Source organism: Galleria mellonella, unplaced genomic scaffold (genome assembly GCF_026898425.1).
Source record: "Galleria mellonella isolate WM207_F2 unplaced genomic scaffold, CSIRO_AGI_GalMel_v1 utg146, whole genome shotgun sequence".
Classification (NCBI taxonomy): Eukaryota; Metazoa; Arthropoda; class Insecta; order Lepidoptera; family Pyralidae; genus Galleria; species Galleria mellonella.
This window is the reverse complement of record NW_026441999.1, coordinates 57501-84135: the sequence shown is the minus strand read 5'-3', so window position 1 is coordinate 84135 and position 26635 is coordinate 57501. Positions and strand designations below refer to the sequence as shown.

The following is a 26635-nucleotide window of genomic DNA, read 5'->3' as shown; positions in this document are numbered from 1 at the left end:
ATCTATATATACAAATTAAAATTAATTACTAAATATGTTGTTAAGCGCAAAATTCAAGAATTGCTGCTTCAAATGTGGCTAATGTTTTTTAAATTAAGATCTTTTCGAAATTAAATATTGTATAAACTTAAAAAAGATATCTATTTTGCTTTTTTCCCTATACAAACTGTTTCTAATACCTTTTGATAGAACGACATCTATCGTGTCAGGTAGTAATTAAATAAAAAAAATTACATTTTAATTATGTTATAATAAGATTTTGTTCCTCCAATAAATAGACATCAGTCTTCTTTAAATTCATATAAAACTAACACGGCAAAGAACCTTTTACATTTAGGAAATAATCCCTAAAATCGATTTTCGAATTCGAATTCAGGATGTGATCAATTGTTGTTGTTTTAAAATTCGTTCAAATTGGACAGGCAAAGAGGATGGCCCATACAGCCTAGTCATAACTTACTATTGGTTCTTTGTAAACAATATTATCTATTACTATAAAGTTGAATACAGCTTATGTCTATCGTAAGGATTCTTTCAAATTATTTAATTTTCTTTGATTTAGATATTTATTTATTTATTTATAGGATTACCAACATAAGATACAGCTACACTAAAGCAAAATTTTAATACAATACACTGGCAGATCAGATCTCACTGTTCTTACATTTATAGGCAACCACAGCATGCCTTGTGTTTGACAAACATTAAAATATAATTAAATTAAATTATAATAAAATTATATTATCTCGAATTGTTGAATGTGACAGGTGACATATTTCAATCGAGTTAAAAAATGACTGTGTGTGTGTACACACAAGAAAAGGAAATCGTTTTTATTTACACAAATTTGTGTGTTTGTGTATACAGAGGTAGAGAAACAGAAATTATTTAACTATTTTTTTGCTGACGGTACACAGAATAAGATCAATGCCATTTGTTATGTAAGCAGCTGTAGTATTAAACTTCCGACTAACCGACCGCGCAGTTTTAAAGAGGGTAATGAATTTTATAAGTGTTTGAAGGATATAAGAATGCTAGCATTCAGACAGATTATTTGAATGTATGTACTTAGACAGACTTTTTGTGTTACCTACATATTAAGCTAAGTTAAGCGATCGCTAAAAACTTATTTTACCATTTAATATTTTTCTTTGTATAGCTGTTATTCTGTATTGATATTTTGGTTAAAACATTATCTTAAAGCAATTTGACTTTATGTTTAATTTTCATTTTTAAAAACTGTTTTTTTTTTATGTAATTAATATTTTACTTCGATTAAGATAAAATTCCAGACAAATTATCATATTGAAGACTAGGCAGCATGGTCTCCGACCTTAGCCTGTTCCATAAGGGAACAAACGTACTAAAAAAAAAAGAGATGGCATAATAAATTTACATTTTAAGCCAAATAAGTTTTAAGAGTGATTAATTTTAAATAGGGTAATAAATAAGGTAGAATCATTATTGTTTATTTGACTAATTATTTATTACAATATTTTCTTTAAGATAAGAATGCAGTTTGTTTCTTAAATAAAAAATAATAGTTACAATAGAAATAACTTCAAATACTTAATTAAACATAATTACCGCTTATAAGAATCATAAAGGAAATGATTTACTTAATTATTATATTATAACACATCATAATATTTAATCTAAATTGAACTTCCATACAAATCAAGTGAAGTCATTTTGTCGTATAATAAAGTGTCATTAACCTACATACAACCTGTATTTTTTCATATAAAAACTCTATGGTACGTTCGGTTAGACCACAAAATACGCGGATGACATAACCTACCTAATAATTATGTAACGGAACGTCGCCTTAAAATTTGGCGCGAATGGTCATTTCCGTACAGGTTATGTTCTCTCTTATTTAAATATTATTAATCATTCGAAGCAATTGCACAGGTAATTTATACGTTGTAATTAAATTAATCGATCGTAGCACATAATCTGTGGACGTAGTAATATGTAGTTATCATTTATAAAGATCGAATTACATACATCGGCATTTTTTGTTAATTTTTAAAATCGGTCACATAAAATCACTTTAGATTATAAATATAGATAGAGTGTCTCCATACAAATGCTTCGAGAAAAGCAGGTCAACTTTTTCATACAATTTTGCTTGATAAATATATAGTTATGAGTGTTTTATGGGCAAATTAAATCATTACTGTATTAGTACCTTAACTTGTATTGTTTCTTTTTTTTTATTTAATTTTGTGTCATTATGCCGTATAGGGAAGAGCACTGATTATCCTAAAGTACAGGATTTACCTATTTAGGGAGCAGAGTTTTACCTATATTTAAAATGTAACATTTATTTTAAAATAAATTATTATTATTATTATTATATATTGTTATGTTGTAAAAACTAAAATAAACTTAAAAATATTAGTAAATATTAGTTTCCTTTATAACTTCTATAGTTATTTTGTATTATAATTATTGCGTCTTTTTAAAAGCGTAAAATCTTATTTATTAATTAATTAAATATAAATACGTCAAGATAAATTATATAGAATACTGATAAAGAAACGAGTCACCTAATTTGTCAATTAGCTGACAAAAAGTTGAGACTCTATGCTCTATCTATATAATATAAGGATTCCACATGTTTAACATATATATACATATATATAATGTTAACAGAGATTTAAAGGAGTAACTGTCAAATTTATTGCGAGTTATTCTCAGCAGACAAAAACATTCCAAGACTAGTATTACAATCATGTCGTGATGGTGTCGGCCTTAGGTCCTAGCATAGAATAGGCCACCACTTCCTTTTCTGTGGGTGATGGGTGGTATAAGATGATGGTGGATGGTGGGTATAAGAGGCGACTAAGGGAGGGCGAGGGATGGGGAGCAGAGTCACTCTTTAAACATCTCTAAAGCCTAACTGCGGTTGCCAATCCGCTTGCCAAGCGTAGTTGCCACGCTTGGCAAGCGGATTGCTAAAACCTAAAACCCCCCTTACGGGGGAGGCTACGTTCAGCAGTGGATAGTTAATAGCTAAAACAACATAAAAGATTATGATTTAAAAGAGCTCGTAAACAAGTTTATTGGAATAAAGGTAATTTCAATTATATAAAAAAAAAAAACAATTAACTTGTAAAATTTATCTAAAACGCGCTGCATCATAATGTTTAGTCTTTTTTTTTATTTTTTTTTTAATTGTTTTGTCTCTGATTGTGTACCCAGTGTTTTTTTAGGTACATCAATGTTATAACGCTTAAATGCAATTCTGAATACTAACATTAATTCCATAATCGTGACTCTGAATGCTTAATGGTATTTAGTTGAGCTTCAGAACAGACCGGGGAGATCCGGTCGTGCAGTATTACGGAGTCAAGGCGCGCAACTTTCTTGTAAGATCGTCTGGTGCATCTTACTTAATACTTAAACAGTATGCCATTATAACTCATTGAGCATTATTATGCGACAAGGTCCTCGATTGGCTTGTAGTTTTTTTTTATGCAACTTTGAATGGCGAAGAAGCTGACGGCCCACCTGATGGAAAGTAGTAAATGTCGCCTATAGACATGAGCAGTACCATGGACATAACAGAGTATACTGTCTCGGCCATAATACCTCCCATGCGTTGCCATTCCTGAGGACTAAGGTGTTATTCCTCTGTACCCTATATAAATTCACTGCCATATAGCACTCTTCAAACCGAAACACAGCCATGCAAACAACTGCTTTACGGTAGAAACATATAATAACATATAATGAGGCAGAGGTGCCCAAGCAAACGACTTTTGTACAAATTCTCCGTCTAGTAAATTTTGTGTATATTTTTTGATAGTCCACCTGATGGAAAGTGGCAATTGTCGCTTACATACATGGGCGGATGGTGGATGTTCAGCCCTTCCCAGAAGGAGAGTTTTGCCAGTAGTCGCCACATTTGGCAGGCGACAATTAGGCTTTTAGAGATGTTTTAAGAGAGACGCTGCTGCCCATCTTTCTACCATTAGGTTCTCTTAGTCACCTCTTACAACACCCACAGGGAAGGAAGGGGTAGTCTATTCGGTGGACCTACACAGTTGCCAACCCGCTTGCCAAGTGTAGCAACTACTGGCAAATACCCCCTTATGGGGAGGCCACGTTCAACAGTGTTTAATAGCTGATACAACGACAATTAGGGGAGGGGGGAAGGACTACCAGTCTCATTGCTAGCAATTGCTTTTTGTTCTTTTTGGTGCTTTTTGTTTTTCATTCTTTTATCTCTTTTACTGTGTATGTCTGTACTATGTGTATGTTTGTATTGTTATTTGTGTGCTGTAAGTAATGTAAATAAATTATCTATCTATGGTATTTATCTATCTATCAATATATGCTATCAGGTAGCCCCATGGCCACATGGCCCCCCCTGGAAACCATCGTGTCCCAAGTGTATTCATCACGATAAACTAACTGACCTATCTTTCCATCCTCACCTATCATCCCTCACTGGTGCCAAGCCAGCGCATACCGACAGCGCAGGGTTGCCATTACATTACCCGTATCGTCCATTAAAAAAAAAAAACAACAACAATTATGTCGTAAGTAGATATTAATTTTTTGAGCTGATCACCTTGTGCTGCATCAATAAAAAAAGTAACCTTAATAAAACGTGGCTTTATGGCTGTGCACGCGCTGGCAAAGGTTTTTTGTTTAGCGTGGTCACAGTGTAAGTTGCAGGTGTATCTTTGTATATATGTCTAAGAACTGTTTACAATCGAAGTCATTAGGTATTAATTAAAAAAATAAGTACTTTATATTATTCTCAATTCCTTGTATAATATAGTATATTTTATATATGTGTAAGTATATTTGTTATTCATATATATTTATTCGTTTATATATGTAATTTCAGTACGTATGTATATCAATAATTACTAGTATCGCATTCGAGTATTCTGACACTTCCCTATGGTTGACTGGGAGAGAACGCTTTTAGCATTAAGTCCGCCATGTACACATATATGTACTAATGAATAAATAAATAAATAAAAATGCTTGTAGCATTCTCTCCCAGTCAACCATAGGGAAGTGTCAGAATACCCGAATAATATAATAATAGTGGAGTTATTTATACGACCTACATTTTTGAGCTAATTGGGTAAAGGTTTCCTGGTGGATTTACAATTATTGAGGTACAGATGTCTTGTTGAGTTTAGGGGCCTGTCGCATTAAGGGCACAATAATTATGGACTTACTACATTTATATCGACTGTTTTTTTTATGGATGGTATTTTTTTTGATGGGTGAAAATGGTATGGTAACCCCGCCTGCGCTAACGGGATACGCTGGCGGAGCACCAGTGAAGGGTGATAGATGAGAATGAAAACAGGCCAGTTAGCTCATCATGATGAATTCATCAGGAATTAACCATGATAGTTTCCAGGGGGAACCGCGAGGAGGTCGACCTGGTTGGGTATATTGCTAGCAATGAGACTCTCAGTCTCCATTCCTAACAATCCCTTTCCTTCTGATGGATGGTATTGGAATGGTAATCCCGGCTGCGTTAACGGTAAACGCTGGCGGGGCACCAGTGGGGAATGACAGGTGAAAATAAAAAGACAGGTCAGTTAGCCTATAGTGATGAATACACCTAGGATGCCACTCGTTTCTAGAGGGGATCACGTGGAGTTCGACCTGACAGGGCATACTGCTAGCGATGGGGCCAGTAGACCGCATTTCTAATAATGCCTTCTCTGCAATATATCGGGGGGGGGGGGGGGGAGTTATAAATGAAATCCTGTTGTGGTTAGTGTGCAAGGGGTTTTAACTGAGATAAAAGTATAATATAAGATATAAGTGAGAGAATTAGCTAGGTCAAAGACCTACCAAGTCAACCAGGATGCACCGTCTGCATCATGTGCATTTCACTCATGTTGTATGAGCAATGTCACCCACTACCACATTCCATAAAGCAAGACTTCGTTAAGTAACACTACATATGTATGAGCAGGAATCGTTTAGCATTCGAAACAAGAATAACTGGATCTCAACATGAGTGGTTATGGGAAACACGATAGTTATAGAAAAGTGATTTATTAATTTAGGAAACTGTTAACGTTAGGAAAATAATCCTAATATCTTATATATAAAATTCTCGTGTCACGGTGTTTGTTACCAAACTCTTCCGAAACGGCTTTACCGATTTTTATGAAATTTTGTGTGCATATTGGGTAGGTCTGAGAATCGGCCAACATCTATTTTTTATACCCCTCAATGATAAGGGTGACCCTCTCCAAAAATTTTTTTTTATTTTTTTGAAAAAAATTCAATTTTTATTTTATTATGATTTAGTATTGAAAAATACATACAACTTTAAATTTTCATCGTTTTACGATCAACCCTTGTCTTTTAATCGCGATTTTTATATTTCGCAATAAGTGGTAAAACAACGTTTACGGGGTCAGCTAGTATATATATATATATATATATATATATATATATATATATATATATAATTACGAAGAACGATGGTTACTCACAAAATAACAACTAAGGGAGGGTGACGTATGGGCAGCAGCGTCCCTCTTAAAACATCTCTAAAGCTTGACTGCGGATGCCAATCCGCCTGCCAAGCGTGGCAACTACTGGCAAAACCCCCAAGGGGAGGCTTATGTTCAGCAGTGGACAGTTAAAGGCTGGTATGACGATGATGATGAAAGTTAACTCTATTGTTTTTAAAAGAATTATGAAATTAGGTTCAGAATTAGCGACGTAAACATACAAAAAACGTAACATTAAAAAAAAAAATGACGATTTAATTAACTCCTTTTGTGTATTAACAAGGGATCTCACTGGATATTGTAAATTAAACAAGCATATGCTACTACTATATATAATATACCATTTTTTTTTATACAACTTAGAATGGCAAACAAGCTGACGGCCCACCTGATGGAAAGTGGTAACCGTCGCCTATAGACATGAGCAGTACCATGGACATAACAGAGTATACAGTTTCGCCCATGATACCCCCCCTTGCGTTGCCATTACTGAGGACTCAGGTGTTATTCTTATTTATTATCGTGTTATTCTTGTTATATATAATACTAGGCTTTTCCCCAAAAAAGTGTTCGCAGATTTTGTCACAATGAGAACAAACAAGAAACGCTGCAGCACTTAATTTGTGGCTGTAATCCACTCATATATATACGATAAATATTTTCCTTTGGAAAACACACTCTATATCCTGAAGGGATAAAAAAATATCGCTATAAAAAACATCTTAAAATTCCTGTCAATGATATGAACTTTAATAATTTAACTTTAACAAAATAGCGAACTTTAAAACGGCGCTAACAAAGATCATGGAAGGGTCGCAGTGTCACAGGTTTTTTTGTGATTTGTTTAGGACGTCTATTTTGTTAGATATTTTAAGTACTTGTATCAGGAGGAAGGGACTGTTAGTAGTGGGTATGTTAGTCCCCATTGCTATCAATATATCCCATCAGGTCGACCTTCACGCGGATCTCCTGGAAACTATCGTGACTGATTTATCTTTGAATTTGTCACGATGGGCTAACTGACCTGCGTCATCTTCACCTATCATCCCACACTGGTGCCCCGCCGGTGTATACCGTTGGCGTGGATAGGGTATCATTCCATTATCATCCATTAAAAAAAAAAGTACTTGTATCATAAAAATTTCTGAATTTAAGACATAATTAATACAATGCGATTATTGCTTTTTTTTGTAATATCTCGTTCTTGACATACAAAACTGAATTGAAAAGATTGTTTTGTAAGGTCAAATTAGGTATCAGAATCAATTTAAATAAATAAACGTCAAAAAAATATTTTGCAATTCTTAATGAAAGCATATATAAGTATCTATTATTTAATTTATCGCTTGAGATATTTTTCATCATACATATGCGGTCCTTTTTTCTTCTTTATCAGAGAGTAAACTTAGAGTAGGCACTATCGTTTTAGTGTCGACATTTAAAAATGAATCTATACAACCACTGAGAAACATCAAAACAATAAAATAAATGAATATTTATAATATTACACAACTATCTATAATATATTTGTATCGAAAACAACGACATCGTAACGGTATCATAAAAGACTTTATACAGCATAAAATGTTTAAATTAAATGAACTGGTTGCATAGAATTTCATACAAAGGTTTTTATTTTCGAAGTGACGTGGCCTGATTCTTAACATTTTTTTTTTATATTACGAAGGTGGCAAAAGCCATATAGTACAGCCCGTTTGATAATATTATAGTCTATGGACACCTGCATTACCAGGGATGTTACGTGCGTGTTGCTAATCCTGAAGGAACCTTATAACGCTCCTTTTGAGGAATCCTAGACTTTAGTTTGTAGAGAAATCTTCGATAGGAAGAGCTCATTCTCAGACTAAACATTTCACAGTCTAAGATTGAGCTAGAGGAAAATTCTCTGAATCTGCATCGATTAATTTGCTTTTTTTTATGATTGAAAATTATACATAAATGAATTGTTTACATATTGACTAATGTTTACACGCGACTTTGTCCGCGTGGAAGGGATAATATTAATAGACCGGTAAAAAAGTAACCTAGGTATGTTTACATTATTAAACAGCTTGTGTTTAATACTTTCACAATTTTATTAGTGAGGAAGTAAGGATATCGATCTTTATGATGTCTAATTGTTATGTTTTATATAATCGACATATTATTGCCTTATACTTATATGTAATACATAACATAAGAGTTACGGTTGGCACAGGAAGTCATAAATATAGCTTTTACATACACCATTAATATATTTAATCGATATACATTATTTTTTACTATTCAAGCAATTTCAAGAAGAGGTTTTAAATGTTTATTTTTAAGTGACCTTTCGCCGATTTAGAACTGATTTTATTGATTCTTTTTTATTGAAATTAAGTCTTGTTTGAAGTCGGGTTTTCTGTGGCATATATTTTTAAATTATAAAAGAAATATAATTAGGTACATTATAAAAAAAATATTTATTTTAATTCCTGACTTACCCAATAACATTTCCGTTGTTATATTTAAAAACCTATTAAATACATAAAACTCAGTTAATCACTTATTTATAGTACATATAATATAACTGTATACACTATATTCCTTCGATCACTTAAAAATATATAAAAAAAAGCCTAGCGGCCACAACAGATTAAAAAGTGTTACTGGCCGGTATTCTTGGCGTATATTCGTTTTAAATCAACGGTACGTGTGTGGAGGTGGTGTTTTAACTTTAAGTATATTTCTATAGAATTGTTTAAAGTCCATTGACGCTATCGACCGACAGTTTGAATTCTATTCGATTACGAAGAAGCAATAGTGTTTTATTTAAAAGTAAATATTGCGCTGTGGATAAATGCATTCTGTCGCATAGTAAAGATGTTATATGATACTTTTACAATATTTTTATTCAATGCTGCTAATATACGTGTTAAAAATAACACTCTAACAAGAAAAGAAGTAATGTATATTGTGTATTTTATATAAAATGTAATTTAAAAGTGAATGTGTTTTGCTCTGTAATCAATTACTACGTAGGGTTCATTTTCAATTCAAAAGTTCATACATAATAATGATGCATCAGATAATATCTTATCTAATCATAATTTAAAAAAACATTTTTTTTTAGAATGATTCTATAATTTTTTTTTGTATACTGAAAGTGACCTAGAAACTTTTGACATCAGAGTTTTAACTAGTCTCATTGGTATTTTCATGTTTGTAGCGCCATCTGTTGTGAGATTTTAGGCTGTCATTGTATACAAAGGCTTCTAAGGTGCTTCTAAGGTGGTTTAGGAGACATTCATTGTGAGATGATAGGTGAGAATGAAACAGGTCAGTGGCCCAGAATGGTGAAATCATAAAGAATTAACCAAGATGGTTTCAAGGGGGACCCGCGTAGAGGTAGTCCAGATGCCAATAGATCCCTATTGCTAACAATCTATTTCCCCCGGACGCCCGGACGACGACTTTACGTGCCTACCGCATGAAACAAGTGACAAGAGCTTTACACCGGGATTCGATCTTGTGATTTCCATTTCTCAATCAAACGTTGTCTGGATTAATTATCAAATTGCATTTGATCTGTTATTTTTCTGGTCCATTTTAATTAATTTTGCATAATAAGATACCGAGGTCTGTATCTACAAAAGTAGCACGCATCGATTTTTATAATATCAACTCTAATAATATGACATATTTTGTTAATAACTCTGATAATCTAAAAATTTTACTGATTGCATTTTTGTCATCAGTATCGATCACTAATCACCCGCTGATAGTTATTTTGGAAATATATTTCATGTACAGAATTGACCTCTCTACAGATTTATTATAAGTATAGATATTATACCATAAAACCGAAAGATAGTCATGCAAATACAATTGCATAGCAGTAGAGACACAAGTGGGACAGATGTACCCATACAGACAATATTGTATAACACAAATATTCAACCTCTTTAACTACGGTTACAGTTTCTATTAAAATATTTTTTTTTATACAACTTAGAATGGCAAACAAGCTGACAGCCCACCTGATAGGAAAGTGGTAACCATCGCCTATAGACATGAGCAGTCCCATGGACATAACAGAGTATACTGTTCCACCCATGATACCCCTCATGCGTTGCCATTCCTGAGGACTCAGATATTATTCGTCTGTACCCCGTAAATTCACGCCATATACCACCCTTCAAACCGAAACACAGCCATGCAACAACTGCTTCACGGTTGAAACACGAATAGGACAGAGGTACGGTAGGTATTAAAATAACGCAGAACCCGTCAAAGCTAACGCCGACTCACGCTTGGCACACCACCGAACAATACTCCGAAGATCAGATCTAAGTTTTTAGAGCCTGAGATCCAGTTTCACCGGAGACAATGCGATGAACCCGACTGAACTAGCTGCTGGTGGGAGACATTCATTGTGATTATATAATTGATGGTAATGAGATTACACGTGTATCGTGACCTAATCAGTTGTTATGGGGGGGGAAAGCGATTGTTAGTAATGGAGTCAAATAGCCCTATTACTAGCAATATACCCTGTCAGGTCGACCTCCACGTGGTTCCCCCTGGAAACCATCGTGACTAATTCTAGTTTAATTCGTTAGGATGGGCTAACTGACCTACTTTCATCTTCATCTGTCATCCCTCACTGGTGCCCCGCCGGACGGGGTTACCATACCATTATCACCCATTAAAAAAAAATCTGTTTTTATGGGGTGAAGGGGGGGGGGAAGGCTTGTTATTAATGTGGACTACCAGTCCCGTTGCTCACAATAATATAATATATATATATATATATATATAAAATTTAATAAAAAATATTGAATTTGTCGTACGAATGTAGGGTTATGGGGAGTGTCAGCCCCATGTCAGTCAAATTTTAAATCTTATGTGTCTACAAGACATCTCGTCATCAACTGGTGCGTTTTATTCGTTTTAAAATAAGAACAGTGATGTCACTAGACGAGATTAACTTTTTCAGGATAAATTCACAATGTTTTTTAAAGCAAGTGTATGTTCCCAAGAACAAGGAATTACACAGAAGGTATGATAAAATAAAAAACTGTAAATCATATGGGTGCCTCCTTTCTTCTTATGCAAATATAAATAGTAAAATGAGGACGAAAGATACACCATCAGTTGCTATTGTTCTCAATTCATAGCAGGCTAGTGTATAGAAAACGTTTGATGTGTCAATTATTTGTCAATAACAAATTTTACATTACTAGATTATATATTGGACACGGTTTATGTAGAAAGTATGCAAGTACACTAGCCTGCTATGAATTGACAATTTTATCACTCCTTCTATGTAATTCTTTGTTCTTAGATATGTTCTGAATGTGTTGTCACACGGCTTTATGTGCTTACTTTTTTTTTTTTTGATGGGTGAAAATGGTATAGTAACTCCGCCTGCGCTAATGGGGTACGCTGGCGGAGCACCAATGAAGGGTGATCGATGAGAATGAAAACAGGCCAGTTAGCCTATCATGATGAATTCATCAGGAATTAACCATGATAGTTTCCAGGGAGAACCGCGAGGAGATCGACCTGGTTGGGTATATTGCTAGCAATAGGATTCTCAGTCTCCATTACTAACAATCCCTGTCCCCCCTGTGCTTACTTATTATATTATAGTAACAAATTTGTACTCTTTTTTTTACAACACAGGGGGCAAACGAGCATGCGGCTCACCTGATGGTAAGTGACTACCGCCGCCCGTGATCACCCACAACACCAGCGGCATTGCAGGATAAAGATACGATAGATAGATAGATAATATATTTCCATTACTTACTATGTGGCAGGCTTATAAATATAAATAAATAAATATTTATAATTGAAATGATTTAATACCTCATCTCGTTATCTAACTGAATACACCATTTCCTGGTCATCCGCGTCATTAAATGAAAGATTATCATAATTATTTATAATAATAAATGCATTTAGTCTAAACATATTATCATTATATTGCCAAAATGCCTTTGTAATTAATTATATATTTTTTTTTATGGGTGAAAATGGTATGGTAACCCCGCCTGCGCTAACGGGATACGATGGCGGAGCACCAGTGAAGGGTGATAGATGAGAATGAAAACAGGCCAGTTAGCCCATCGTGACGAATTCATCAGGAATTAACCATGATAGTTTCCAGGGGGAATCGCGAGGAGGTGGACCTGGTTGGGTATATTGCTAGCAATGGGATTCTCAGTCTCCATTACTAAATCCCTTTCCCCCAATTAATTATGTTATAAGTTATGTATAAAAAGTACACGTAATCGGCATGCTTGTATGAATAGATTGATGAATGTGGAGTAAGTGAAAGGGGTAAGTATGGATTGGGGCAATTCTATTGTGTCTGCCTACTTCGATGGGAGATAGGCGTGACGACAAGACATATAAGTTATAGTGAGTTCTTGGGGTTAGGGGTTAAAGAAACCGTTTTTTATTTGTGGGAATATACTTTTACTGGAGGTAAACATATAAATCGTATTAATTATTGTAATACACATAAAAACATGGACACTCTTAACATAATCTTATAGACAGTACAGTGTAATTAATTGGCAGAGACAACTCATTCGCTAATCTAGAGTATACAATCATGGAATCGAGCTGGGAGGCGGCGCTGGTGGCCTATGCTCTTTCGATTACCGAGAGTCGGTAATCGAGTGATGGCTACAAAGCATATATATATATATGTAAGTATATAATTCTATACTTTATACATAATATTGTAAAGGGTTATTACATTTAATTATGAATATTTCGTTTATATGCAAGTTTATTTTGATATATTCAAATGTTATTATAAATTTAGGTTTAATTTTTTATTAAATTAAATTTAAATTATATAAATTGTTATTCTACAAAATGTATACAGTAATTTCAACATTCATATCAACCGGCTCGTTGGTCTAGGGGTATGATTCTCGCTTAGGGTGCGAGAGGTCCCGGGTTCAAATCCCGGACGAGCCCAAATACTTTTTTGTTATTTGTTCCATTGTCTCTTTATTTTAAGAATATATTTCTATATTGTTAATATTTTGGAAAAAATTATTGACAAAAAAAGTACGTTTCGTGACAATAACAAAAAAAAAAGTTTTTACTGATTTCGGAAAAACACATAATATTTTTAAATTATTATATACTTAAATTATTAACATCTTGTTGACTATGACTCTTTTCATTTGATTGGATATAGTTATATGGATATGTTAATTTATTTCAGAGGCTAAATCTACTTTCTTCCAAAGAGATTTAATCGCTGTTGGTTTGTTTTTTTCGTTATTAAGGAACAAATAGATTATATTATTGTACCACGGACATCACAGTGTATTTTGTGATGTCCAAGCTGATATGCCTATTTTGTTTGTCGTCAATTCGTTTGTATTTCTCAGTTCCATAATCAATAAAAAAATTCTAAGTGAATATAAAATTTAATACAATTTTATTACAAGTTACGCCATCTATTGGATGTAGCAAGTTATTTATTAAAATTATTGATATCATAGTTATAGATGGCGTTAAATAACATATAATATATAAAATTAGATTTCTGGATTTTGACATACTCTTTTATAAAATACGTAAATAAATATTTAAATTTCTATTAGTATTTTTATGCATAATTATCAATGCGAAGAATATTCGTTATAGACAGTAGACAGGATATATTTATTTCTATATATACTATTTCACATAACATCGATTTCGATAATTGATTTTCCATAATGCATTTAAATAAATGATTAAAGGCACACGGCTCGTCTGAAGTCGCCTAAAATACTGTATTCACGTCTAAAATATGTATGTGAACGTAAAGTCGTTAATGCAAGTTTTTGTTAGTTCAATTAACTCTCACTAGCTACCGTCGTGTAGGTACATAATACTTATTTATGAAAGTTGTACTAAATCACCAAAACGCAATGTCATATTCCAAGCACAATATTATGTGAGCGTGTTCTGGGTCGTGCGGGTACAATGAAGTATCACGGTGATTATTAGAAATGTATGATCTCAAGTGAAAAAGTGTTATTTAATCATTTGTTAATTTTTAGTGACGCTATTACATGGCATACATAATATACCACCTCTCCTCCACGTGGTTCCCCCTGGAAACCATCGTGAACAATTCTTGTTGAATTCGTCACGATGGTCTCACTGACCTGCTTCATTCTCACCTATCATCCCTCACTGGTGCCCCGCCAGCGTATACCGATGGCGCGGGCGGGTTACCATTCCATTTTCACCCATTAAAAAGAATTAAAAAAAAACCCTCTACCCACCCGTTGTCTGGAAGGGATTGATTTAGCAATATGACGACATTTTGTCCTTTATAAGCATATTATTTAAAATATATTGTATCATTCCTTAAGTGGTGCAATAAAGAGTTAATCTTATATATAAAATTCTCGTGTCGCGGTGTTTGTTACCAAACTCCTCCGAAACGGCTTTACCGATTTTTATGAAATTTTGTGTGCATATCGGGCAGGTCTGAGAATCGGCCAACATCTATTTTTTATACCCCTCAATGATAATGGTGACCCACCCCAAAATATTTTTTTTTATTTTTTTAACAATTTTTTTTATTTTTATTTTATTATAATTTAGCATTGAAAAATACATACAGCTTTAAATTTTCATCGTTTTACGATCAACCCCTGTATTTTAATCGCGATTTTTATATTTATTTCGCAATAAGTGGTAAAACAACGTTTACGGGGTCAGCTAGTAAATAAATAAATGATTGTTTATCAATGTAGGTACTTCAATGTAGACATCAAAGTTTATCAAAATTTAATTACTAAAATAATTCTAATCAACTGACCAGTGTTATGGATTTCCACAAAATAACATCTAATTTAGGTAAAATATATATATAAAACGTGAAACAGTGTTTTCTTTTTGTATGTCACAATATATCTCGACCAATTCTAAACCGATTCTGATAACTCTTTTATACCGGGGGGAAAAGGGATTGTTAGTAATGGAGACTAAAAATCCCATTGCTAGCAATATACCCAACCAGGTCGACCTCGCGGTTCCCCCTGGAAACTATCATGATTAATTCTTCATGATGAATTCATCATGATGGGCTAACTGACCTGTTTTCATTCTCATCTATCACCCTTCACTGGTGCTCCGCCAGCGTATCCCGTTAGCGCAGGCGGGGTTACCATACCATTTTCATCCAACAAATTCTTTTTTACCATCAGTACCGATAATTTTTTCAACATTTGTACGAGATATTAAGCGAATAAAGAAATACCAATAAGTGTATTCTAATATTTAGAATTACTATTTGATTAACAATTTGGCGAGAAAATACTAGTAATAAACGTACAAATGCACGGAGTGTTGTAAAACATACTTAGAATGTGTAAAGACACTCAGTGAGTCAATAGAACGCGTAACTAGATGATTGGCTATATTTCATTTCCTTCCTCTTGAATGTTTAGAAATGTTATTATTATGTATTGATTACCTCAAAAGCTAAATTTAGTAAATTTTTTCTCAAAAAATATAACTATTTCTGTCAACATGGAAGTAATCTATAAATCTTTAAGTCAAAAATGAAAAAAATAATATCCAAGAATAAATAAGTAACATTTAAAAAATCTCAAATTGAAAACTAATGCCTTAAAATGCCACTAATGCCTTAGAATAAAATTACAATAACCTTGGATGAACCACACAGCGCCATCTAGTTTCAAATAGAGTAAAGTTTGTTGTACTATAGTTGCTAAATAGCTGTTAGACATTTTGTAAATCCATAGAAAACACTCAGACAGACAAACTTATAGGTCAAATATTTAGGGATCGAACCTGTTGGTTGTACTGGTATGGTTGTAATCATCAGGAAAAAACATTAGCGTGTTAAAACGTTACACTTTAATAGTGTATCCTCAAAATAATTTTTAATTCTAATTATACTAGAAAGAAATAAAACTAAGAATTATGAAAAGTCTTTATTTAAGTGTTTAAAATATTTTAATAATATTTAATAAAATTACATAGGTAATAATTGACTCTACATTTAATTTTTTTTATATTTTTAATTTTATGAATATATCTTGAAGTAAATCTTAAAAGATTATTTATATAATACTAACTGTTGAAGCCAAAGATCTAGAAGAAACAAAAGGATTTGGAGGAACTCAATCGTACGTCAAAATTTTCTGCAGATTACAGTAAATATAGGTGTAACTCTGCAAAATCTTACACAAATATGACCATGACTTTAAATGCTAGACATAAAATAATCATCAGGGGGGCACGGATCATTGGTATCAATGGGCTTGTATCTGTAAATCTTTCCTTTAGTTCCAATTAGAATATTATTCTTATTGTCAAACGTCATTGCTGTGATTTTAAAATCCAACTGTCCTATTTTAACAGGCAAAATACTATTCGTGAACAATCTAAACAGAGAACCTTTGACTGCAACTATCGCTTCATCGTCGTTATTCAATTGCAGAATATATTTTAATTCTCTCGTGAAACCTTTATACTGGACCGGCTCGTACAAGTCCATTGAAAAGAAATACAATCTGCCGTCGACGTATTCATAAAAAGCATTGCCCTTTGCATCGAGAACGAAACTATACGCTCTCGGTATTTTATCATATCTTTTAACAGCTGCACTGTCATTCATGAATCTAAATATTTCGTGATTCGATCCGGTCGTTATATACATTCTGTTGTCAGCTTTATCAATAAATATATTTTTCACGTCGTCATCTCCAATGGGTCTGTCTGCTGTGATTTCAGTTCTTGAATAGTCGTAGATAATCAAGCCTTGATTCGTTCCTATATAAATTACGTTATTTGCCACATCAACGCCAACGCATTGTCCATTTATATCATCAGCAATCGGCAGCTCCTTCACTCCTAAAGAACCGTGTTTGAGAAGATGTATGCCTTTGGTGTAATTTCTTTTATGTAGTATAAAAAATATGTGTTCGGTTCTTGGATCTACAACCATACCAGTTGGGTAGCCGTCAATGGTAGCAATGAGTTGGCGTTTGTAATATTCATTGCCTATTTTCGTCCGTTCGCATTTCTCCGCACTGTGGAGATTTATATTGATGGTGAAGATCGCTAGTACTGCAGTGAAGATGCCCTCTAATGAACGCATTTTGGATTCATGACAGCTCGTCTCTGTGAAGGAAGTGTTTAGCATTTATTACGTGAGCCCAGTTTGAGTAGATAGTGAAAGTTAGACTTTTGTCAGAAGACGAAAGTAATATTATCTTAAACGCTTCCGTTTTTTAATATCCTTCTTTATTTATTAGTAATTAATAGTGACATAGTTTTGTACGTTTTAATTATGATGATTGTTGTTAAACGATGTTATATTAAATTATTGTATGGAAATATAGCTTATCGTAGCTTTTGTCTATAGATTTAACATATCAATTTCATTTTGTTAAAGGATTTATTATTTAAATTCTGTTACATTTTGATTGTCTATGTACATAACATTGTAACAAGTCGACGTTTATACATAGAAGATAATATGTAAGAAAAATTACCCTGAAAACGTTTTTAATAAGAGAAATAAAAAATTAAAACAATATTTTATTGTGTTTTTTCTCTTTCTTCAGAATAAATTATTACATCATTTTTTCTTTAATTTATGTCGACATTACCTTTTGTTCGTAAATTTATATGTGTAGATTTGGGAATAAAATTTACACCAAATTTTAAGTATTCAAAAACATAATTGTGAAAAACTTTAAATTCTGCGTGATGCCGGGATAAAAATACGTAAAAACAGAAAGAGAAAAAATCCACAAAATATTGTTTTAATTTTTTATTTCTCTTTTATTTTATTTTATTATAAATAGTAGGAAAAGTATCTAAGAGACAGCCAAATTACATTTCCAAAAGTGATGAATATTTGCAACATTGCGAATGGTTGATGGAATTGAAAATGCAATTAGGTAATGGGATTATGGTGGGGCGAAAGGCTTGTTAGTAATGCAAATTATCAGCCCCATTGCTAGCAATATACCCTAACAGGTCGACCTCTCCGTGATCCCCCTGGAAACCATCGTGCTGAATTCCAAGTGTATTCATCACGATGGGCTAACTGATCTGCCTTTTCATCCTCACCTATCATCCTTCACTGGTACCTCGCCTGCGTATACCGTTGTCGCAAGCGCGGTTACCATACCATTATCGTTCATAAAAAAAATGAAATTATGATTACCTCAAGGTATGCGTATCGTCCGCCTGTTAGGAGTGCAATAACATCGTCGACTAGTAGTTTGCGTCGGATCTCTTTATAAAACATAACTGCCATTGTGTCGTGTGACGAGGATGCTTTGTAAACATAGCAACCGTTGATGATATAATAACATTACATGCTGAGGTTTTTTTGTCTAAGAATATTTAGAGATAGTTCTTCTTTAAACTTAAGAGGTCTGAGACCTGAGAGAAAGATCTGATGGTAAGTGGCTTCCGTCGATTATGAGTCTTTGGTTAGGGAGTTTGTTTTTTCTTCTTTAGTGGCATTCACCCCGATTTTAGGGTATTTTGCCAAAAACAAAGCGGGGAAACGACAGTAATGGTAAAAATACTTATCTTATGCGAATCTAAATTTATTTATTGTAGAAGCATACAATCATTTGTATGCATCTAAATTAAATACATTTAGGAGCTGATATTAATCGGAATAATTCCTCTGAACTCTCCTCTAGATATTTATTTATTTATTTATATTTTTGCACACGATATAATATGTCTACAGGGCGGACTTAATGAAATATGGGATTAAAGACGCAAAGATTGTTTTTTTTATTTTTTTTTACAACTTAGAATGGCAAACAAGCTGACGGCCCACCTGATGGAAAGTGGTAACCGTCGCCTATAGACATGAGCAGTACCATGGACATAACAGAGTATATTGTTTCACCCATGATAACCCCCATGCGTTGCCATTCCTAAGGACTCAGGGGTTATTCCTTTGTACCCAGTAAATTCACGCCATATCCCATCCTTCAAACCGAAACACAGCTATGCAAACACAACTGCTTCACGGTTGAAACACGAATGGGACAGAGCTACCCAAGCAATCGACTTTTGTACAAAGTCTCCCTCTGGTAATACGCAGCATTCTTCTTTCATAGTAAAATTTTGATTGAAGCCGTAGTTTTACTATGTTCATAATTGGATATTGAGAATTTTATGAACCTACCATGTTTGTCGTTTCCAATAATTGTTTCCACTTCATCCGGTAGTCATCTTTGCGACGTGGAAGTGAAATAATGCAACTGGGAACATGAACTACATGCATGTGTCACGACCAGCATTACAATTTAGGAGATTTTAGAAATTCAGTTGGCAGATGACATCATTCATTGTAAAACTGCGTGCGTCAATGTTACATCGTTTCTGAGTCAAATTGTAGTTAAATTACTATGCAAATAGTTACGTTTTAGAGGGATTGAATCCGGTACTCAATATAAGTAACGATAAGACCGCCTTTTGTACCTTTATGTGTATATTTCAATCTGTATTTATGTTACTGTATTTCACTTGAATTATTCACTTGTCATTGTATTATGGTGTATTGTATATGGTATGTGATGTATTATGGTGCAATAAAGAGTTAAATAAATAAATAAATAAGTAACTATAGTACAGCACAGTACAGATAATAAATAATAATAATAATAAATAAATAAATTCTTTAATAAAGGCAACCAGGGCCCACAAAATATTAACAATATCAATCTGTACCAAATATATACTATTAAATTAAATTTTTACATTTATAAATAAATAACATTGATCTAACCTATATTTTTTGTATGTTAGCCAGCATGTGAATCATTCTGCAACGATTCAAATACTGGCAGTCTGGATGGTCCGCTAATACCCTTAGGGGGGGGGGGGGGGAAGGGATTATTAGTAATGGAGACTGAGAATCCCATTGCTAGCAATATACCCAACCAGGTCGACCTCCTCGCGATTCTTCCTGGAAACTATCATGGTTAATTCCTGATAAATTCATCATGATGGGCTAACTGGTCTGTTTTCATTCTCATCTATCACCCTTCACTGGTGTTCCGTCAGCGTATCCCGTTAGCGCAGGCGGGGTTACCATACTATTTTCACCCATAAAAAAATATACTCTTAGGATAGCGTTAGAGCTGTCCCGGACCCTACGCACCGCTTTCGCATAGTAGCGTAGAAACAATCAACACGCGCCTCGGCGAACATTCCCGATGCACTACAAAACCGGGACACCCTAAACGCATTATTATCCTGGACTCGTAGGGCGCTGTACTGTTTCTGATAATGGTATATCCATATTGAATTAGTAGCTGTTCCCTGCGGCTTTCCCTGTGTGAATTAAGATACAAGTACCCTATCGTCATCATCATATCAGCTAGCCATTTACCACAAGAAGACTTTGTACAAAAGTCGTTTGCTTGGGCACCTCTGTTCCATTCGTGTTTCTACCGTGAAACAGTTGTGTTTGCATGGCTGTATTTCGGTTTGAAGGGCGGGATATGGCAATGAATTTACTGGGTACAGAGAAATAACACCTGAGTCCTCAGGAATGGCAACGCATGGGGGGTATCATGGGCGAAACAGTATACTCTGTTATGTCCATGGTACTGCTCATGTCTATAGGCGACGGTTACCACTTTCCATCAGGTGGGTCATCAGCTTGTTTGCCATTTTAAGTTGTATAAAAAAAAAATTCCTTATGTTTAAGTTTATTTTATACAACAGTTTCAATCTTTTATTTATCGATTGAGGCAGTACGAAGTCTGCCGGGTCAGCAAGTAATATAATAAAATTGTAACTAGGCTATGTCTGTCAATGAAAGATATTGAAGTAAAAAAATGAATATGAAAACTCTTAATAAGGGCAACATATTTCAAAACAGTATTTTTAGAAATTTTATCTGTCTCTATGTTTGTGTGTTTATCCCGGAATCATAAAAAAAAACTACTGCACCAAATTGGATGTGGTTTCCATAGTTGGGTTTTATAACATATTAACAATGCATGCTGACTGAAAAAGTAAAAATATTGTTTTGACTTCTAATGCTCTTACTAAGAGCCCTCGTATACCTTTTTCTTAAACATCTTAACACACATCGGGATTGAGTATGCATGATTATTTACATAAATAAATAAAATATTATTAATTTTTTTATGCAACTTGGAATGGTAAAGAAGCTGACGGCCCACTTGGTGCAAAGTGGTAACCGTCGCCTATAGACATGAGCAGTACCATGTACATAACAGAGTATACTGTTTCGCCCATGATACCATCCATGCGTTGCCATTCCTGAGGACTCAGGTGAATCTATTAATTACAAAATAACAAAAGACAAAAGACCACAATCTTTATTTGGTTCGTTATAAATTATATGAGCACTTTATTCGCAGTCAGTGTGACTATACTTGTATATTATACTATTCGTAGATAAATACAAATCATCGTCCTTGAAAGCAATACCAGCGGGCACAAAATCTAGCTGCATCAGCTTCTTCGGTATCAAACTGTCTGGTTTCAAATGGTAGAGACCATCGTTGGCCGCTAAAACCACTCTATTGTTACCATCAACAGTGATAGCCCTGGCTGTATTCTTAGCTATACCAACAAACTCTATAGGTTCTTGGAAATCTTTTAATAATACTTTTACATATTTTGAGTCACACTCATAATAAATATTGTCATCAGCGTCCACTGCTATGATGTACGCACAAGGTACATAGTCCACCTTCTTCTTTTCGTTTCTCTTCAGATTTATCACATACACTTCGTTTTCTGGGAATATCACAGCGTAAAGTTCATCCTTGTTTTGCGGCTTGTATATTTGAACTATGTCTTCGTCTTTCAAACTGACAAAATTGGCTTTGTTAGTTTTATTAAGAATATTCAAGCCATCGTCACTGGCTATATATACTTTGTCATAATTGACATCCACAGCGGCAGCTTGACCGTTAACATTGTCGATTTTGATTGGTTCCCCATTCTTTAGTATGTATTGGTCCATTTTAGTTTGGACCTCATCATTTTGTAATGATTCGAGATCGATCAATGTGAATAGAAGGTCATTGGTGTGAGGGTTTATAACTAAATTGGTTGGTAGACCCTTTATAGTTAATACAGAGGTTCTTGTGTACGACTGATTGTCATATATATATGGGCAAATCTCTGCTGCGGTGGACGATATAAGTATCATTAATAGATATGACAGCATTCTTGTTTTCTGCAAATAGAATTTTAATATTATTTTAAATCTTTTTTAATATAATTTAAGTCAGATAGTTAGATATTACAAAAATTTATTATGTATAAAAATTTTAAATTGTATTTTATTTAAAATTTTCTATGTATACATGAATTCTATGTATTTTATATAACGTATTTAATATTTGGAAGTAAATAAACGAATACAAAAAGAATAAACAAAATTTATTAAATTATCACATTTTTTTTTAAACAGATTAATGAGGTTTTATCAAAAACTTGGAGTTATTTTAGAATCTTTAACTAAGGATTAGATTTATTTATATTTGAGTCAATTTTGACTAAACACTGTTATTTAATATATATTTAACATGCGATTTGAATATGAGCATGACGAATACATTTAACGTTGAAGCTACATATAATTATGTACTTGCATCTTTAACTGTAACCTCTTTATTATACATACTATACATTGGAATACATAAACATACTTTACAATGGAAGATTTAATATACAATGGCGGACTTAGCCTATAAAAGAATCTCTTACAATCAACTTCTGAGATGCTGAAAGAAAACTATAGAGTTTTTAAAGATAAAAATTGTACACCTAAAGATTGATATAGAAATGTATTTTTAAATATAAACTTTAGATGTTAAAAGAACATCTCAATTCAGAAGATTTCAATCTTTCAGTTAAGTCTTTTAAAAAAGTACAAGTAAATTTATTTTTTATAAAAATAAAATAAATTATAAAACTTATAAAGTTAAATTAGTTAAAGTGTAAAAAAATAATCGTTTAATTTATGAATGAATTAACTCACTTGTATATTTGTGTCCATTATATATGATGACACAGTGTCAACTGGGTATTATCTCGTCCTGTCCTCTGTTTATTATCACAGTTCAACGCTCTTGTATCAATGTGGGGCACACACCAACTAACCCTTTTAATATATTGTTTTTCTATTATACATTTATATCCAATTAAACTTTAATTTTATTATTCACATTTCATGATTGTGTATGTATGTTTGTTTATTTATCAATGTTCAATTTACGCTCATTGGCTTCTATATATTTGATTTTCAATCTAAGGAAGGAAGTATACCTTTGTGTTTGTTTCCATTGTCACGTTATCTAACTTCGTTTGTAAATTTTTATTTTCAATTCGATCCGATATTTTATTGAAATTATATTAGACTATGCCTATGAAGCGGATTGTCTTCAATACTGTTATTTTTATCAAACACAAGGTAAGAGTTGTTGTGTAGTAACTGGCATAGAATAGGCCACCCCTTCCTTTCCTGTAGGTGGCGTGAGCGACTAATAGTGGAGGAAGGAGGAAGGAGGAAGGAAGAGTGCAGCGTCCTTCTTAAAATATCACCAAAAGCCAAACTGCGGTTGTCAACCCGCCTGCCAAGCGTGGAAACTACTTGCAAAACCCAAGGTATATATAATATAAATAGGAACAATGTAAGTAAAAGTGAACTTATTTCTAAAAGAGATCTTTTCCAGTGAACCTAACACAGCGGCATATGAAGTGGTGAGTGGGCAGCAGTAGTGCCCAACAGAAATCTAAATAACAAAAATATTTACATAATTCACAAATTATTATATCTATATTTGAAATATACAATTTCAAATATAGATAAAATTTACACACACACACACACACATATATATATATATATATATGTATCTATATATATATATATATATATATATATATATATATATATATATATATATATATATATATATATATATATATATATATATATATATATATATATATATATATATATATATATATATATATATATATATATATATATATATATATATATATATATAGAAGTAATAACCGACATCCATTTTGATTTTCTCAATTTGCTTGTTTTCTAATAATAACTCTATCAGTTCTAAACCGATTCGGAAAATCCTTTTATATCTGAAAGGATATTACTTACAGATTGGTTCAATGGAGATTTTATCAAAATCGGTTCAGTAATTAGTGTTTCATCGGAATAACTGGTTTTGCCACAATTGAATTTTTTTTTGTGAGACAAAATTTTCAAGTATACCGTGCTACAATGGAAACAGTGTGCTGCATTAGGAACCGTGAAGATCGCGTGAGCAAACACCACCCTTCAATGAACATATTGTGCTCTACTACGCGCCTATTTACACATTTATCAATGCTAACTATATACACGTCAACCCCTGCAATAAGTTACTTGCTAAACATAATCCAACAATTTTTTTATACAACTTAGAATGGCAAACAAGCTGACGGCCCACCTGATGGAAAGTGGTAACCGTCGCCTATAGACATGAGCAGTACCATGGACATAACAGAGTATATTGTCTCGCCTATGATACCTCCCTTTCGTTGCCATTCCTGAGGACTCAAGTGTTATTCCTCCGTACCCTGTAAAATCACGCCATATCCCACCCTTCAAACCGAAACGCAGCCATGCAAACACAACTGCTTTACGGTTGAAACACGAATGGGACAGAGGTACCCAAGCAATCGACTTTTGTACAAAGTGTCCCTCTGGTCAAAAATCTACTGTATTCACGCCAATTACTTTGTGGGGTAGGCATAGAGTGGTCCAGATTTATATATAGTTCCTGGAGTCTTAAAGTCTGGATTACTGTTTAATTCCGCTATTATTAGTATGTGTGCGACTGCCAACACTCGAGATGATCATCATTATCATTATTAAAAGTTCCACAACCTTATATAACTTGCATTAGCCATGAATCTCCGACCGCCATTTTGTTCACGCACGTTTTGCGAGACGTATTATTAGGCAAATTAATAGATCGCTGTCTGGAGCCTTGTGTTAACCGTTCGGCGCTAGGTGAAAGGGGTTGTTAGTAGGCAATATACCCAACCAGGTCGACCTCCTCGTGGTTCCCCCTGGAAACTATCATGGTTAATTCCTGATGAATTCATCATAATGGGCTAACTGGCTTGTTTTCATTCTCATCTATCACCCTTCACTGGTGCTCCGCCAGCGTATCCCGTTAGCGCGGGCATCATCATCATACCATATCATACCATTTTCACTCATAAAAAAACCGTTCGACTCCCAAACTGTGAATAACACTAGGTTAACACTAAACTGATATGGAATACTGTAAAATTACACCAAGTTCAGTAAAAAATTTAAAATTGTTTAAAACTGGTGTATGTTTTATCTCGATGTTTTATAGATAAGTAGTCTACTTTGTTCTTTTACTTTCAAAATTTGAACGAAAGAACAAAATCGTGGTTTCAAAATCGAATGAAACAACAAAATGTGTTTAAAAGTTACACAAACAAACATCGTCGCCAGTAAATAAATAGAAAGCCAAAAAACTTAAAAAAGTGAATTTTATTTATTAACTAGCTTTTGCCCGCGACTCACCCACCTCCATCGCCCACCCGCGAATACACGTGAAGTTTGCAAGTGGATAATAAAACACAAAATCGTAGTTTTGTTGCTAGTTAAAAATAATATTTAAATAAATAAATCAAATTGGACATATTAAATCGCGCCATCTAGTTTCAAACTATAACCCAAACCAAAACAAACATACACGTGAATTCAAATGTGTGTAATGTACAGGAATTGAAACTGCGACCACTGGCAGATCACCGCGACTTCATACACGTGGAGTTTGCAAGTGGGAAATAAAACGCCACTAAATTTATTTATATTTATTTCTTTTTTATTTCACAGGTTTACTTTAAATTTATTTTTTCTTTAATCTTAATAATCACAAACATTAGTTTTGTATCCTTATTAATATATGGAAACAGATGCCGAAAAGTTCTGTTACATGGCCATTATTATGTTAAATGTCTGTTTAAAGCAAATATATATTTGGTTTCATCAC

The 26635-nt window shown here is 33.5% G+C and overlaps 3 protein-coding genes and 1 non-coding gene across 4 annotated transcripts in view; 1 reads left to right on the top strand and 3 right to left on the bottom strand.

The window, feature by feature from the left end:
* The window catches only part of LOC113514718 (uncharacterized), a 30481-nt gene extending 21335 nt beyond the window's left edge, over nt 1–9146 (bottom strand). Inside the window, exon 1 of the mRNA XM_031908660.2 lies at nt 9002–9146. Within this exon, the coding sequence (XP_031764520.2) occupies nt 9002–9011 (10 nt within the window). The 5' untranslated portion in view covers nt 9012–9146. The remainder of the gene's footprint in view (nt 1–9001) is intronic.
* A 4278-nt stretch (nt 9147–13424) lies between these two features.
* Nucleotides 13425–13496, top strand: Trnap-agg (transfer RNA proline (anticodon AGG)). Its single transcript has one exon. It is a non-coding gene; the product is annotated as a tRNA-Pro (tRNA).
* A 3028-nt stretch (nt 13497–16524) lies between these two features.
* Nucleotides 16525–18796, bottom strand: LOC113515815 (uncharacterized). The gene is made up of 2 exons (XM_026900104.3): nt 18736–18796; nt 16525–17681 (listed from the first exon to the last, which is right to left on the bottom strand). Exon 2 carries the CDS (start codon nt 17656–17658, stop codon nt 16762–16764), a length of 897 nt encoding a protein of 298 aa, XP_026755905.2. The 5' UTR covers nt 17659–17681; nt 18736–18796; the 3' UTR covers nt 16525–16761.
* A 3078-nt stretch (nt 18797–21874) lies between these two features.
* On the bottom strand, nt 21875–23715 carry LOC113515816 (uncharacterized). The gene is made up of 2 exons (XM_026900105.3): nt 23569–23715; nt 21875–22761 (listed from the first exon to the last, which is right to left on the bottom strand). Exons 1-2 carry the CDS (start codon nt 23584–23586, stop codon nt 21925–21927), a joined length of 855 nt encoding a protein of 284 aa, XP_026755906.2. The 5' UTR covers nt 23587–23715; the 3' UTR covers nt 21875–21924.
* Nucleotides 23716–26635: the final 2920 nt, after the last annotated feature.